The sequence below is a fragment of the Cebus imitator genome, unplaced genomic scaffold (genome assembly GCF_001604975.1).
Source record: "Cebus imitator isolate Cc_AM_T3 unplaced genomic scaffold, Cebus_imitator-1.0 Scaffold230, whole genome shotgun sequence".
NCBI lineage: Eukaryota > Metazoa > Chordata > Mammalia > Primates > Cebidae > Cebus > Cebus imitator.
In genome coordinates this window covers 790,327-806,926 of record NW_016107545.1, presented here as the reverse complement: position 1 = coordinate 806,926, position 16,600 = coordinate 790,327, and the positions used below count along the sequence as shown (strand labels likewise).

At 46.5% G+C, this 16,600-nt stretch overlaps 1 protein-coding gene across 1 annotated transcript in view; it reads left to right on the top strand.

The window, feature by feature from the left end:
- The window catches only part of TMEM132C (transmembrane protein 132C), a 432,621-nt gene that overhangs the window by 338,179 nt on the left and 77,842 nt on the right, over positions 1-16,600 (top strand). Inside the window, exon 4 of the mRNA XM_017497373.2 lies at positions 6,995-7,178. Coding sequence (XP_017352862.1) covers positions 6,995-7,178 — 184 coding nt within the window. The remainder of the gene's footprint in view (positions 1-6,994; positions 7,179-16,600) is intronic.

The following is a 16,600-nucleotide window of genomic DNA, read 5'->3' as shown; positions in this document are numbered from 1 at the left end:
TAACCTCTGCCTCCCTGCAACACTATAACCCCCGCCTCCCTGCAACACTGTAACCCCCGCGTCCCTGTAACACTGTAACTTCTGCCTCCCTGCAACACTGTAACCCCTGCCTCCCTTCCACACTGTAACCCCCCCTCCCTGCAACACTGTAACCTCCGCCTCCCTGCGATGCTGTAGCCCCTGCCTCCCTGCAACGCTATAACCTCTGCCTTCCTGCAACACTGTAACTCCTGCCTCCCTGCAACACTGTAACCTTTGCCTCCCTTCAACACTGTAGTCCCCACCTCCCTGCAACACTGTAACCTCTGCCTCACCAAGCTCAAGGGATCCTCAGACCTCAGCTTCCCAATAGCTGGCACCACAGCCTGCACCACCACGCTGGCTAATTTTTAGTTTTAGTTGTTTGTTTGTTTGTAGAGACAGGGTTTTACCATATTGCCCAAGCTGGTCTTGAACTCCTGAGCTTAAGCCATCCACCTGCCTCAGCCTCCCAAAGTGCTAGGATTACAGGCATGAGCCACCACACGCAGCCTGTTTGGCTTTTCAAATTTGAACTCATAATGTAATTCAAGGATGCCTGGAAATAGGTCGACCTTCATACGCTTTGCTCCTCCCTGCTGCTTGTCTCTGTTATCCCACACCCTGAGCTAGGTACAGAGAGGGTGGATGAAGGAGGGACTCCCTCTGTAAAAGGCCAGATTATTTCTCACTCCCCTGGCATATTGAATCCGGGAGTGTTAGCTCAGCTCAGCCTTTCAGAGATCCTTACTCAGACTTTTGAATGGGGGATCCTTAGGCAAAGACTCAAGAACAGGAGAACATTAGTTTTGACATTAGCAGCACTGTCCTCTCTAGAACTGGCATCTGAGGTTCTAGCTTTGTAGCCCTCATTTGTCCCCACCTAGGCCCCATGCCCGTTTCTCCAGTCTGCCTGGTAGTTTTGAGGCATTTGTTCCATTCTCTTTTCCTTGTCAATCAATGCAAGGTGTTTTCTATGGCTTGCAACTTGCCCCAGCAAGGGACGTGCCTCAGCACCGTGGTGAGATCCCAGAAAGCCCTTGGATGTGAGTGTTGACATTAGAGTCAATGAAACTTTCTAAGAAAATCCTTCCCAGTGATGAAACATGTGTCCTCGCCTTCATAAAATACTCATGAGGTGAAATGGACTAAGTAACGCCTGGGTCAAGTGATTCTCTTCTCCTCAAGTGGCTTCCCTGTGAGAAGGTTGATCTTCTTTATTTTGTTAGTCTCTTTCCTTTCTGCGGGCACTAAGCTGTCAACCAATTTTGGAGCTAAAATCCCTAACTCCCTGTGCTAAGGAGGTAAAGCTCTTTTGGCTTTTAACACACCCCCAGACTCAGTTTTCTTACCAAATAGACTCCGACGGCTAAGAGGTTTGGTAAATTAGGTTTCCAGTGCTCCAAACTTTATTGTGACTGTTGGGGGAATTTATTTGCTCTTGAGTAAGAGCTTTTTAAGCCAATTTTGAAATTTTAGTTCAAGAGTTACCGCAAGAAATCTACACTATTGATTTAGCAAGTGATGGTTCTTGGGTGCTCTCTGGAGTCACTTAAGTGTTTAAATTCCTCTTTATTACTCCAACAGCATCACAAGCCCCATATGAGTGGATGTGGAAGACTGTTGGTCCCTCCAAGGCAAACCTTAGCAAATATTTCAGTCTGATTAGAGTCAGCGGAAAGGCACTGACCACAGAAGAATTGAAAGAAGAAGATTTCTTATTTTTTTAGTGTCTATCTGCCACACAGTGTGCATTATGGCATTGCGTCCGACAGAGGCAAGCACTCAGGAAATGCACTGTATGCAAATCCTAGTGAACCCCAGTGCACAGTAAATGGTTGAGAGCCTGACCCCCACTGTGGCTCGTTCTCAGGAATCTCCCGGACCAGCCTTCAAGAGTGTGTCTGAATGGTGGCTTTAGACAGACAGCCAACCCTAAAGTCACTAAGCCTGAGCGTGATGTCAGGTCCTGCTAAAAACAAGAAATGGACAGAATGTACTGATGCTTGCTGGCACCAAGGTTTGTTCTACGTACTTTGACTTGTTCATTCATATCAACCCGGAAATGGGAGGGATTAACGTCCTCATTTTGCAAACAGAGAAAATGAGGCAGAGTTGTCCCATTGTTCAGCCAGTAGCTGGGGAAGCCAGGAGGTCTGTTTGACACCTGCAGCATGAATCCCGACGCACATGTACAACGCTTAAGGAGCCATGGCTTTTCATCTAGGTACTAACTTTCCTCCTCTCTCCTTCCCTCTCTCACTTTCTTCCTTCCTTCTCTTCTCTCTTCCTCAATTCATTTCTTGCTTCATTTCTTCTTTTCTCTTTCGTTATTTCAGTGAAATGCTTGTTGGAGACCTAATATAGATAACACATCAGTTTGGAGGTGCTTTCATTGCAACAGGAGTCTGTCGGGGCTGGAGCAGGGTTAGGGACTGGCCCTAGCCCCAAGGCCACTGCTGCCTCACCCCTGGAGCACCAGGAGTCCTTGGCACCGCAGTTCGTGAATCACCACATGCATCGTTTTTTAGAAGACATCTTCCACCTCAGGTCACAGCATTTCTATAAAATGCTTTTGCCAAAATATGGAGATGCTGGATTGAAACCTTCTTCTAAGTCACAGGCAGGAAACTGAGTCAGCAGAGATATTGTCTCAGCTACACCATGGTTAAAAAGCGAAGGTTCTTATAATTTAAAATCCAGGGATTTTAGAGAAAAAAGCCTAGATTCCCAACTTCTGTAGGAAAATCTTCTGCTATCCAGCAGTCATCCCATAAGTCAGCAAGGACAGAGTGGAGACGCTCCCTTAAAATGCTCAGAGCAGAGCCAGCAACACCAAATTGCCAGTCACGCATCTCCACAAAAGGGTCAAATTTCGAAATAGGGTTGCATTTTCTTTAACTTAGATATATCATACTATGCGTTTTTTAGAGACAAAGAAGACAAGGCTGTGTGGGGATGGAGAAGGGGTAGGAAAGAATATGGATGCACAAAAATAAAGAAACAAGGGCATTGGCTCTGTATCTTCCCAGAAGAATTCCTTGTCTTGTGTCAGAATGTTTAATCCTGAGGCCTCCCAGGAGCTCATTTCTCTGTTGGGTCAGTCTGGTCTGACCTTTGGTCTATCACACACATTCCCAGGGTCCCTGTGGACACAGAATTATCTCTTCTTTCTGTCTGAGATCTCCAACTTCCTGAAAGACTGATGTCAGTGTTCAAGCCAGACCCCTGCCCCCAGTGCGCCAGGGAGCTTGCCCTGATGTCACCCTGACCCAGAATTCTGTGCAGCTGCCAGAAAGCTGGAGCTTTCATCCACTTGTGAAATTTGTATTTTTTTTTTCCATTCTGAAACTAAGATTAGGTTTAGTTGGCTCGCAGGTGGTGGGCATCAGACTGGGGAGCTGCAGAATGTTTCAGACGGGACCTGCTGAGTGGCTCCCTTCTATCTGTGGTTGAAGAACAGGCTGAAGCTCTTTCTGGCTACAGAGGTTCAAGAGTGTCTGTGCTGGGAACTGACGCAAAATGAGAACCTCAGTCACCACCCCAGGGTTTGGATTTGGATTTGGACTAAAGTATGCTTGGAACCTGGTCCAGTGCCTAGCACAGGGGGAGTATATTGTCAACAGTCACATGTTATTTTTATTCTTGTGCCAGCTATAACAAAACGCTTTAGGGAGGTCACCTCACTGCTCACAAAAATCACATAACAATGTCTTTCAGGCCAAAAGGAAAAGTACCGCTTCTCTTTTCTCTTGTCCTTGACTGTGCCTTTCTTAATGCCCTTTGTTAGCATAATCGCAGCGGAGGAGGGTGCCGCTGGAGCAGGAGAACTTGTGCTGGCTGCTTTTTCATGCCTCGTTCCTCCCTGTACAATGGGAATGCCATTATTTCAGTCTTCTAGATGGTGCCACCGAGTCTCGGAGAGATGATGTGAGTGGTTGCAATGCTCACAGAGCTTTGTAAGGGGGTGAAGAGAGGTGCAGGCTGAAAGCTCACTGCAGCCTCGGTGGTGCTGTGCCAGCATAGGCATCCCTTTGGGACTGAAAGGGGGTCTTTGGACCGTTGCATGGTTGCCACGTCCAGTACTAAGGGAAGTAATGATTTGCTGAGTAGAGTTACTCAAGTAGCCATGCAGCTCCTGGACAGCGCCAGTACTGGTGGCCAGGTGGCAGATAAGGAGAGTCAGGTCCAGGTGTGCTTGCTAAGAAGGCAAGATTAAACTCCCTGGAATGCAAGGCTGTCTGCAGGTCGGCAGTGAGAGAGCATCTCCTGGATGTTGAGTTGTGCAGGCCCAGACCCCTCTGGGCCTCAGCTGCTAGACCAAGAACACATCTCTTAGTTTGGAAACACTCTAGACCCAGGACACCCCTCCCTCATTTTTAAAGACCAATTCATGCTTGAGATTTGCAGCCCCTGGCTTGATAGTCAAGACCTTGGATTTCGTTTCTTTCCCAGAGGAATCTCTAGCATCTCATAAATCATGATTATCTGGGCCCTACTACTGGCCCTGTGGACTTAAGGGAGATTCACGAGTCCCAGTGTTTTTGTTTGATGCGGTAACCTTCCCGTTATGTCCTTCCCCAGCCACTGAGCGGGACTGAGGGTGATGTGGTGGAGAGTTAGCATTATTCTGGCTGTCAATCAAGCCCTGAAGATTGAATGGTGTACCCAATATTAATGCCCCAGCAAAAGGAAGCATTTCACTGCTACTCTTTTTTTTGGCACATGCTTGAGAAGCAGTTTTTAAGCATATTTGGCATTTCTTTCTTGATGTGCCATGGAAAAATCTCCTTTCATTCACCTGCAAACATGTAACCTTCCAGGATGACAGCCTGAGGTCTTGCTGACCATTGACCCACCACTTATTGCCATCCTTAGCTATCAGCAGAGGGCACTGGAGCCACCTCGGGCTGGATGCTAAGGCTCAACAGAACCCTGGCCCCTACAAACCCAGCTTGGTGCCTGGCATGCCCTGCCTTCTTGTTTCCACCAATAGCAGTTCTATTGACTCAACAGCTCTGGAAAGCCCGGCCAGCTTCCCCTCCTCTGACCTTCTGTAGCCAATACTGGCAAACGTTTTCTGTAAAGATCTGGATGAGAAATATTTCAGGCTTTGCAGGCTCTACATTGACTGATGCAATTACTCAACCGTGTTCTGGTAACATGAAAGCAGCCATAGGAAACGTAAATGAACAGGCCGGGCTGTACGGCAGTGAAAGGTGGCTCAAGCATCTGGTTCACAGGACACAGCTTGCTGTCTCCTTCCCTAAGGGGGAAAAAAAAAAGATGAATAAACAAACAAAAAATAAACTGTTGGAGCCTTGTGATGTCGTGTTTGACCACCAGCTGTCTTAGGTGAGGGTCCGTAAGGAGCACTGCACTGGGAGACGGGAGATGCTACATTTTATGTTGACCGCACTACCCAGCTATGTGACTGTGGGCAAACCTTTTTTCCTTTTTTGGCTTTAATTTACATTTAATCTAAAAAATGAAAAAGTTTGGACCACCAGTAGTTCCCAAAATACATATATGTCAAATGCATGGAATTGGTCAGAATTCTTAGTCGCAGACAAAGAGTCCGTTTAGCTAAGTAGTCCCTCTAAGCAGAAGAGGTGCCATTAAAGGATACTAGGTAATTTGAATAATCTCTAGGAGAACCACTGAACTGAATGTATTTACTACACAGCCAGGGACAGGGCAGCCAGGGATAACACAGACAGAAAAGATCCAACCCCTGCAGAAGACTGTGGTGGTGGAAGTACCACTGTCACCCCTTAGCGTGATGATGGGAAGGCCTGGATGCCAGGGGCACCCCACAGCTGCCCCAGGAGAACCAGGGCCACTGTGCTCACCAGAAAACCCCAATTCCCTTCCTGATTGCTTCTCCAGAACCCACTTCTCCCTCTTAAGTCCCAAATGAGTGAGTCTGACTGGAGCAAACTCTGCTTCAATCCTGCATCTAGCAGCAAGGAGGCCTGAGAATGTAGTTTAGGCCTCTCAGCCCCTACAGCAGAGGAGGACAAGCAGAGCGGGGTGAAGGTGCTGTGGAGTGAGTGGCCCACAGCAGCGGTCCCCAGCCTTTTTGGCACCAGGGACCAGTTTTGTGGAGGACAACGTTTCCACAGATTGGGGTGGTGGGGGAAGCATGGTTTCAGGATGATTCAAGTACATTACATTTATTGGGCACTTTATTTCTATTATTATGTTGTAATAATAATGAATAAATAATGAATATTGAATAATGAACTCATTGTACAAGTCACCATAATGTAGAATCAGTGGAGCCCTGAGCTTGTTTCCCTGCAACTAGACAGTCCCATCTGGGAGTGATGGGAGACAGCGACAGATCATCAGGCATTAGATTTTCATAAGGAGTTTACAACTTAGATCCTTCACATGCACAGTTCAAGATACGGTTCGTGCTCCTGTGAGAATCTAATGCTGCGGCTGATGTGAGAGGAGGCAATGCTCAGGTGGTCATGCCAGCTGTGGGAGTGGCTGTGAATAGAGGCAAAGCTTCACTCACTGACTCACCACCCACCTCCTGCTGTGCAGCCCTGCTCCTAACAGGCTATGGACTGGTACTGGTTCATGGCCCAGGGATTGGGGACCCCAGCCTAAAGCATCTGCCGCATCTACAGAACTGAACAGAGGCCATTCAGGTACACACTGCAGGTGTAAGATAAACTGGCTTAATGTTTCATCTGCAGAGCTGGTAATAACCATTCCAAGGGTCACAGCTTACTGCTCAGGTTGAAGATTCTTGACCCATATCCCTAACTTGTGGGTCCTTCTCTGTCCCAGCTGCCAGTCCTTACCTTGTAGGTGGTTCCATGCCCCAGGTGTCCCCACCAAAACCCCAGAGCCATCCCCTAAAGGTGCTTTCTTTGTCTTTATATTCTGGGTACAATTATAAGGGAGAGAAGGATCCTTTGAATGAAGTTGGCTTAAAGCCATTTTCTTTTCTCTCTTCCAGAAGCAGCAGTTTGTTCAATGAGGTTGTGCAGATGAACTTTGAAATAGCCAGTTTCAGCAGCCTTTCGGGGACTCAGCCCATCACATGGCAGGTGGAATACCCACGGAAGGGGACCACAGACATCGCAGTGTCTGAGATCTTCATCAGCCAGAAGGACCTGGTGGGCATCGTTCCCTTGGCTATGGTGAGTCCGGAGTTACCGTGGACGCTCCTACATTCAGCCACCTGATCGCATCCTGTGTCCTTCCTAGCTGTCATGGGATGTTTGCTACAATGGTTTTATGGAGTGTTTACTTTCAAAGTTTCTCCTCTTCCCCTGCCCTGGAAGTTGCAACTTTTCATTAGGCTGGCCTTTCTCAACTTTAGTCATAAAGTGTAGTCCAGCAAGTCACAATAATTGCTGCAGGTGGAAGTGAGCGCCTGTTATTTTGAGACGCTCCCCAGGTGATTCCACTGTGCAGCCAGAGTTGGAAACCACTGAGCTAAAAAGACAGTCAGCTTTGCTATCTTTCTGCAGACTTGGCTCCTTCCTGCTGCCCACTCCATGCTTGAGATAGATGCCCCACTTCATCTCCTCTTTCCTTAGGATGATGGAGCTCACTCAGCAATGAACTCTCACTGGGCTCACTGGACTGCAAGGTCAGCGTGAAATATAGAGTAGATGAGTGACATTGGGCTTGAGTGGTGCAGTCCCTCTGTCTGACTCACAATATGGTCACTCTTCGATTGCTATTAATAGTGTGCACTGATGAGAATGCGTACGCAAACATGCTACTTGCATGAATGGTGTCATGAGAAACGGATTCATCAGGATTATGAGAAATGGATTATTCAGGATTCTTTGGGTTATAAAGGCTACAGACACAACCCAACTTAAACTTGGCTCACATAACTTTAAAAGTCTAGAAAAGTGTTTCCCAAACACTGTTGTACATGTGGATCACATGAACATTTTGAGTAGATGCCCATCCTCGCTTAGGAGGTCTGGGTTGGGTACTTATTTTTCAAAGCTCCTAAGCTATGCTAGTGTGGCTGGTCTGCAGAACACACTGGAAGTGCAAATGATGTGGTCTGGATGTTGGCTTCTTTTCCTTCCTCAGCTCTCCTTCCTCTTTGTTAGTCACAAGGTGGCCCCGGCAATGCCATATTGGCTTCTTCACAGCCTCATGTCCAGCAAGAAATGAGTGGAAACCTCACTGCCAATCGCTCCAGCAAATCCTCTGGGACAGAGACTGATTGGAACTGATTGGCTTGGGTCATGAGCCTAACCTGAAGCCAACCACTGAAATGAAAATAATGTGTTGCTCTTATTGGCTGGTCCTGAGAAATGTATCACCCTGGGGCAGGTGTGGAATCAGGTGAGGGAAGTGTAGCAGCAGGTGAGACACATGTGAAATCAAGTGGGGTAGGTGTGGCCTCAGGTGGAGAAGGTGTGGAATCAGGTGGGGCAGGTGTGGAATCAGGTGGGGCAGGTGTGGAATCAGGTGGGGCAGGTATGGAATCTGGTGGGGCAGGTGTGGCCTCAGGTGGGGCAGGTGTGAAATCAGGTGGTGCAGGTGTAGCCTCAGGTGGGGCAGGTGTGGATTGAGACTAAGAGCCTATGCATCATGGAAAAATCTGGCTTTCACTGAAAGACAGGGAACAGATGCTGGTCAGACAAAACAGCAGATGTCCACCCCAGAAGGTATCATCTACCACAAAGACCTGTAAACACTGTGAGGCTAGAGAATAATTCCTTTTGACTTTTTATGCCCTAGAGCAGGGGTCATAAAACAACAGTCTGTGGCCACATCCAATCTGCTGGCCGTTTTTTACACCACGCAAGCAAAGAATGGCTTTAATATTTGTAAATATCTACATTTTTAAATGGTCCTGTCTAGCTACTTGATATGCTCAGTTCTGCCTCTTGGCTCATACACTCTAAAATTTTTACTATCTGGACCTTTAGAGAGAAAATTTGCAGACCTGTGTCCTAGAACACACACCCACGTCGGTTCTGGACTACAAGCGCTGTTTCAGTCTTATCTATTTCAGAAGAATAAGACATTCAAATACTTTGAAAAGGAAAAGCCATCTTAAGAATGTGAGATACTATAATGGCCCTTTTCAAGGGAGCACATCTTCCTTGGACGGATGTATTGCTATTATCGGGGGTGCTGTGTCTTTGTACTGCCTTTAAGGTAAAGTGAAGTGACTACTAATGTCTGTACTCTTGTCAGGATCTTTTTGTTTGCAAGTAAATGTATGTGAATTCCAACAAGCTTTATTCAAAGTTCATTGATAAACAAACATCTTTGCAGCACCGGCATAGAGTTCTGGGCTCTGAACACTGGATTTTTGGGTGCTTATGCAGTGATATGGTTTGGCTGTGTCCCCACGCAAATCTCATCTTGAACTGTAGCTCCCATAATTCCCACATGTTGTGGAAGGGACCCGATGGGAGATGATTGACTCATGGGGTGGTTTTTCCATACGGTTCTTTAGGTCGTGAATAAATCTCGGGAGATCTAGAGCTTTTGTAAGTGTTTTCCCCATTCGCTTGGCATTCATTCTCTCTTGCCCGTCACCATGTAAGACGTGCTTTTTCCTTCCGTCATGGTTGTGAGGCCTCCCCAGCCACATGGAATGGTGAGTCCATTACCTCTCTTCCTTTATGAATTACCCAGTGTCGGATATGCCTTTATCAGCAGCATGAAAACAGACTAATACACGCAGTAGCATCATTTTGCCTCCCCTGGAATGTACAGCTTGACCTCAGCTATGCAAAGCAACATGGCAAATTAGAAAACAGATGGGGCAGTTTGAAGGAATTTCTATTCTTCTATTTTCTGTATGTTAAAAGTTTTGGCTTAGATTGAGCTTCAGAACATTTATAACCGGGCAAAAAATAAACTTTTATTGGAAATAACTAGCTAATAAAACTGCAGCTTTGACTAGAAGATGAGAAATTAAAAAAAATAATAATGAATGAAAAACAAATCCTATGTTGTCTGTTAGCAGCCGGTGAGACAGCTGGTTAGATCTTTGAACAAATTAAGTGTGTTTTTCACTTTGTTGATAGTTTTAAAGAAAACAAACTTCAGAAAGGTGAAATAGGGGATTAACAGATTAAATCTACCTCACTGGGAAGTTCTTACCTTAAAATCAGGCCTTCTGAAGCTCTTTCCTAAATCCAAGGAGACAGCCATGGATGGGAGGATTCAGCCATAGCCTCATTCGCCTACAGCCTCTTTCTCCCCCTGAGTAAATGCAATGGGAAAAGCAGGGAGTAGCTCTCTCAACTCTCCCCAGAGCAGACCCTGCAGGCGGAAGCCACCTGAATCTCACTGCAGGCGCCTGGGCACTGTTTTATTTGGAGATCATTGATTCCCAAGGCCACCGTTTTGCTCATCCTGCCTCCAGGCTTCTTGGCAATGAGACTCTTGCCATGTGGGGGCAGGAAAGCTCCAAGTCTTAGCTCCACGGCCCTCCTGCCAGCACACACCTCTCCCTAATCCCCTCTTGCCTGCCCTGGCTCCCACTGTGCCAAAGTCAGACTTAAAGGGGCGAGGCGAGAGAGGTGTCTGAATGGAGGACCAAGGCCACTTTCTTACAAAAAGCTTTCAAAACTAAAGGAAGGAGCATTTGGGACTGACAAAAACGTTAGAGGTTGCTCCTTCTTCAGCGTCAGAGGAAAGTGTTCACATCCCAGCATCCCAAGTTGAGGCCACGTGAGCAGAGGCCTGACACAGATTTCCATGTGATCCATTGTGTATGTCAGCGGCTAGAGTGGTGGTCACTTTTTAAGAATAAATGGACAAGGACAAGTGCATGGCTCACACCTGTAATCCCAGCACTTTGGGACGATTTCTTGAGTCCAGGAGTTCAAGACCAGCCTGGGCAACATAGTGAGACCTTGTTTCTACAAAAAATACCAAAATTAGCCAGGCGCAATGGCACACACCTGTAGTCCCAGCTCTTGGGGAGGCTGAAGTGGGAAGATCGCTTGAGCCCAGGAGTTGGAGGCTGCAGTGACCCATGATGGTGCCACTGCATTCCCAGCCTGGGCAACAGAGTGAGATTCTGTCAAAAAAAGAAAGAAAGAAAGAAAGAAAGAAAGAGAGAGAGAGATGAGAGAGAGAGAGAGAAAGAAAGAAAAAGAAAGAAAGAAAGAGAATATACACAGAGCAGAATTTATTCAGCCTTACTCAGCTCTGCAGGTATTCATTGTTGCAGGTCCTGCGAGGACAGCAGGCAGCAGACAAAGTTTGCCCTCCTGCAGGTATACTCCAGGGAAGCGACAGACAGCAAGCAGGTAGATGTTTCCTCTGATGAGGTCCAGGTAGTGATCAGACGCTGCTGTCAGACAAATCAAGGTGGGCAAGGGGGTGGGATCCAACCGATTTCTAGCTCTGTTAATGTCGTGAACTTTCTTCCTACTGTTTATTTGAAATTTAAAAAAACAAAACACAAAGAAACTCTAAAGGCATGCTTTGGGCTCCAGAGAAGGCAGTAACCACCAATTCTGGCAGGCGAAGGAAGAAGTTCTTTGCCCTCAGGACTGATATATTCAGTCTGAAATTAAATTTCCTGAGAAGTGGTAAATCTCACCACTTCTCCTGGAATTTTGAAAAGTTTCAAATTATTGTCATTTTTCACCCCTTGCAAAACTCATTATGAAATCATATTCCTTGACACTTGAAACATGGTGGTAACTTGGGGTTTTTTTCTTACACAGAGCTTTCAAAATTCCTAGAACATGTTCCTATCTCTCTGCATAAAATCAAATTAAAAATAAAGTGGCAATCAGTAGGGCTGTTTAAAGGAGAGATTGCTACTTATCCTCGCATCTGCAAAATGATGATCTAATTCTCACCGCTCTGGGGTGTCATGGAGATTCATTAGGGCTTGAGAGATCCTTGGAACCCCTGGATAAAGAATGCAGCTACAAAGGATTATTACGAAAAGGATGGCAGCAAGGCCTTCTCCTGTGACTGGTTTGCCCTTCCAGACCCTTCTGGGCTCTGCTCTGGGTCCTGGGGGCTGACCCATGAGAACTACAGGCCCCAGGATCCCTTGCCCTCTGGCTTCTAGAGGGCTTTAACCAGTGGGAGGCACCAGAGGGAACTGGAGGGAATGGGTTGAATTATGCCCACCCTCCCAAGAAAATAGATTGAAGCCCTGACTCCTGGTGCCTGTGAATGTGACCTTATTTGGAAGTAAGGTCTTTGCAGATGTACTGAAGTTGAGAGGAGATCATGCTGGATTAGACTGGAGTCCAAATTCAATGACTGCTATCCTTACAAGGAGACAGAGATTTAGACATGGAGGATGCAAGATGTGAGGATGGTGGCAAAGACTGAAGAATCCAGTAGCACCCAGTAGCCAAGGAAAGAAAGAGTAGCCGGCAACTCGCCCAGCCTAGCAGAGAGGCAAGGGCGGGTCTCTTTAGAGCCTTCGGAGGAAGTGGTGATGCGGCTCACACCTTGATTTTGGACTTTCAGCCTGAGGAACTATGAGAGAATCCGAGTCTGTTGTTTCAGCCCGCGTCCATGGCACTGTTTCAGGATCCCAGGGACACATCAGCCCGGCCTCATGTGTGTCTTTCGGGGATGTGGTCCTCCACACTCACACACCTGTCCCACTGGGAAGTCTGTTTTCTGTGGTTCTCCTCTCTCTGGGCTCCAGCAACTCAGCTGCTTTGCCCTGCCCCTAGGCAGGTGGAAACAGCTCCCAGCTGCGACTAGCGTGGGGTGCTGCACCCCCTGGCCATTTCCCTCCATTATGCCCAGAGGCTTTACAACACTTCCTCCAGTTAAACCATCCTGAGCAGGCTGTCTGTTCCAGCCAGGAGGCTGAGTGATACCTGAGTGGTAAATGCTGCATGCTCCCTCTAGGCTTTTTCTGAGAACACACCAAGATTATTCTCAGAATAATATATACGGGCCAGGCACAGTGGCTTACACCTGTAATCCCAGCACTTTGGGAGGCTGAGGTGGGCAGATCACCTGAGGTCGGGAGTTCAAGACCAGCCTGGCCAACACAGTGAAACCCCATCTCTACTACAAATACAAAAATTAGCTGGGCGTGGTGGCAGCCATCTATAATCCCAGCTACTCAGGAGGCTGAGGCAGGAGAATCACTTGGACTTGGGAGGCAGAGGTTGCAGCAAGTGGAGATGGTACCACTGCACTCCACCCTGGGTGACAGAGTGAGACTTTGTCTCAAAAAAAACTATATATAGTTATATTATGTAACTATTCATATATATATATATATATATATATATAATTTTTATATGTATAGTTGTTATATATACAGTTGTAGATATTATACATATATAGTTATATATACAGTTATGTGAGCCCAGGAAACATCCCCAGGTGCTTTTGTCTCCACAGACAGTCAAAATGAAAGGGAGCAGTTAAGGCACCCTGATGGGGTATCTTGACCCCAGTGGTCGTCGCTGGGCTTTCCCACCAGGGGCATCCTATGGTTGTTTTTCTGCATCTTTTGCCCTTGCTAAATTAAGACACCCAGATGTTCATGAATAGGCCCGTGCACTGCAGAGATGCTATCAGATCTGCACATCAATCTGAAGGTGATGAATGACTTCACTCCGCTGTGGGGTCCGTGGGGAGGCGTGTTCGCAATATCTCCTGTGTTGGAGAAGGGCAGAGGCAGGCATGTCACAGGATGCGGGGAGATCTCCTTTGACAGGGATTGGAGAATATTGCTTTTAAAGAGACAACGGAAAAATGGTGTTTTATTGTTTTTCAAAAGCATCCTGCCCTGATCTCCACTTTCCTGTTCCAACTTCAAAATGTTTCATTTGTAACTCTCTAAGAGAATTTTAAGGATGGGTTGGATGCTCTAGGGCAATTGAAAAATGTTTGCTCAGTTGAAAAATGACTATATGGGGAGAGTAAGTATTTTCTTGTCACAGCTGGAGATTTGCTTTGGGATTAGGTTTAAAAATGTCCCTCCCCTCCAACTAACTGGCCCAGATTTTTGCCTAAAAAGCAAATCTGATGCATACAAAGCTGTTCTGCCTTGGTAGCGATGTTTGCAGGGTCGCTGATTAATTATCCAATCAATGATACCATACCCACTGCCTGCCAGAGTCAACTCTCAGAAAATATGAGGGATCAGTGCTGTCCTTTGTAGCAGTATCATGATCTGAACTTTGGGTCCGCACCAGTGAAAGGAAGGCGAGGTCTGCGGGCTAGCACAGGGCTTTCCCAAGTTTAGCTTGTCCGTTATGGCACTTGCTTTACTTAGAAAGTAAAAGCTATGTTCTCATTTTAAAGATGATACAACTTCATTAGAGATGGTTGAGAAATGAAAACAGAGACTATATACATAAGCAAAAAATAAAGTAATCTATCACCCCAAAGTGAAAAGAGCGATGTTAGAACAGAAACATTAGCAGGATTGACTTAGGCCAGCATTTCTTCTTCCTCACCTTCCAGCTCAATTGGAGTTTGTTTAAGGTAGGAGAAGAGCCCAGGAGGGAATACCGCACCACGGGGTTGATTAACTGACAGCCTTTCTCACTTTTTGCCATGTCCAAAAACCACAGAGTCTATCGTTTGCTTAATATTTTTCTCTAAAGAGAGAATAGTATAGAGATCGGATGCTCAGCTTCAGCCTGACTGGGTTGGGGTGAGTCCCAATGCCCCCTCCTCCTAATGCCTGCATGAACTTGGGCAAGTGATTTAACTTCTCTGTGACTCAGTTTCTTCATCTGTGAAATAGGAATAGAAATGACCCCCAACTCATGGGACTGTTTCAAGAACTAAATGTACTCAGAAATCTTTGCTTGGCACTTCATAAGTCTTCAGGAAAGGCTGCTTAGTGTAGCTTAAACAAGCTTCAGGTTAAACTTCTACTTACATTTATTAATAAAAATATAAGTATCTATTACTTGTGGGTATTCAAACAGTAGTTCATAGATCACTTCGCAGTAGATAACTGTCTGTTACTAGAAAAATGTTCATCCATGTGCCAGTTAGAATCCTACTGAGTCAGGCAGGTGCCATTCTCAGTAAAATCTGTCCATAGAGCCCTGTGAACCCCATGCCACACTCACATGAAGAGTGACGCCACCTGCCAGCTCGCCGTCTCAGGATGAGCCCTCCCGCTGGAATGTAAGAAACACAGTTCCGAGAGAAAGTATTGAGTGGGGGGTTGACCCTCCACTTGTGCCCATAGAAGACTGCACTCCAGCTGCAGCCGCATTGCGGCCACCCTGCAGGGGTCCCAAGGCAGAGAAAGCCCCAGAGAACACTCAGCTCTCTGAACTTGAATGGGAAAGTTACACCTGCATTTCCGCTTAACATCCAAATGACACTTAGCATTTTCTTCCTATCGTAGTCCATTCGAGCTGGTATCACAAAATGCCATAAACTGCATGGCTTATAAACAGCGGAAATTTACTGCGCCTGGTTCTGGGAGCTGGAAGTTCAAGATCAGGGTGTCAGCAGGTTCAGTGTCTGGTGACGACCTGCTTCCTGGTGCATAGACAGTGCCTTCTTGCTGTGTCCCCACGTGGTGGAAGGGGCAAATGAGCTCTCTGGGGTCTCTTTTATGAGGACACTGTATTCGTCCATTTCGTGCTGCTGATAAAGACATACCCAAGACTGGGAAGGTAAAGAGGTTTAATGGACTTACTGTTCCACATGGCTGGGGAGGCCTCACAATCATGGTGGGAGGCAAGTCACATCTTACATGGATGGTGGCAGGCAAAAAGAGAATTGAAAGCCAAGCAAAAGGGGAAACCCCTTATAAAACCATCAGATCTCGTGAGACTTATCCATTACCATGAGACTAGTATGGGGGAAACCGCCCCTGTGATTCAGTTATCTCCCACTGGGTCCTTCCCACAACATGTACAAATTATGGGAGCTACAATTCAAGATGGGATTTGGGTGGGGACACAGTTTACCATATCAGACACTGATCCCATTCATAACGACTTCCTCCGCATAACCTCATAACCTCCCAAAGGCCCCACCTCCTAACACCATCTCCTTGGGGGCTGGCATTTCAGCATATGAATTTGGGGGACACAACCATTGTGAACACAGATCATAGCCCCCGAAAGCATTAGCAGATGCCACCAAACTCATACATCTTCATGTCATGTCATATGCAGTTGATACGGATGTCATGAAATATCTTTTATACTCCTCACTGCCTTGGAAGTAGAGCACTATATCTTATTACTTAATTCAACAATATTTTAATAGTTTGAATTTTGGTAACTGCATTTTTTGGTTTTTTTGAAACAGAGTCTCACACTGTCACCCAGGCTGGAGTGCAGTGGTGCAATCTTGGCTCACTGTAACCTCCACCTCTTGGGTTCAAGCAATACGCATGCCTTAGCCTCCAGAGTAGCTGGGATTACAGGCACTCACCACCATGCTCAGCTAATTTTTTGTATTTTTAGCAGAGATGGGGTTTCACCATGTTGACCAGGCTGGTCTCGAACTCCTGATCGCAGATGATCCACCTGACTCAGCCTCCCAAAGTGCTGGGATTACAGACATAAGCCACTGTGCCTGGCCTGCACTGAACATTTTTATTTTTATTTTTTGAGACAGAGTCGCACTCTGTCACCCAAAC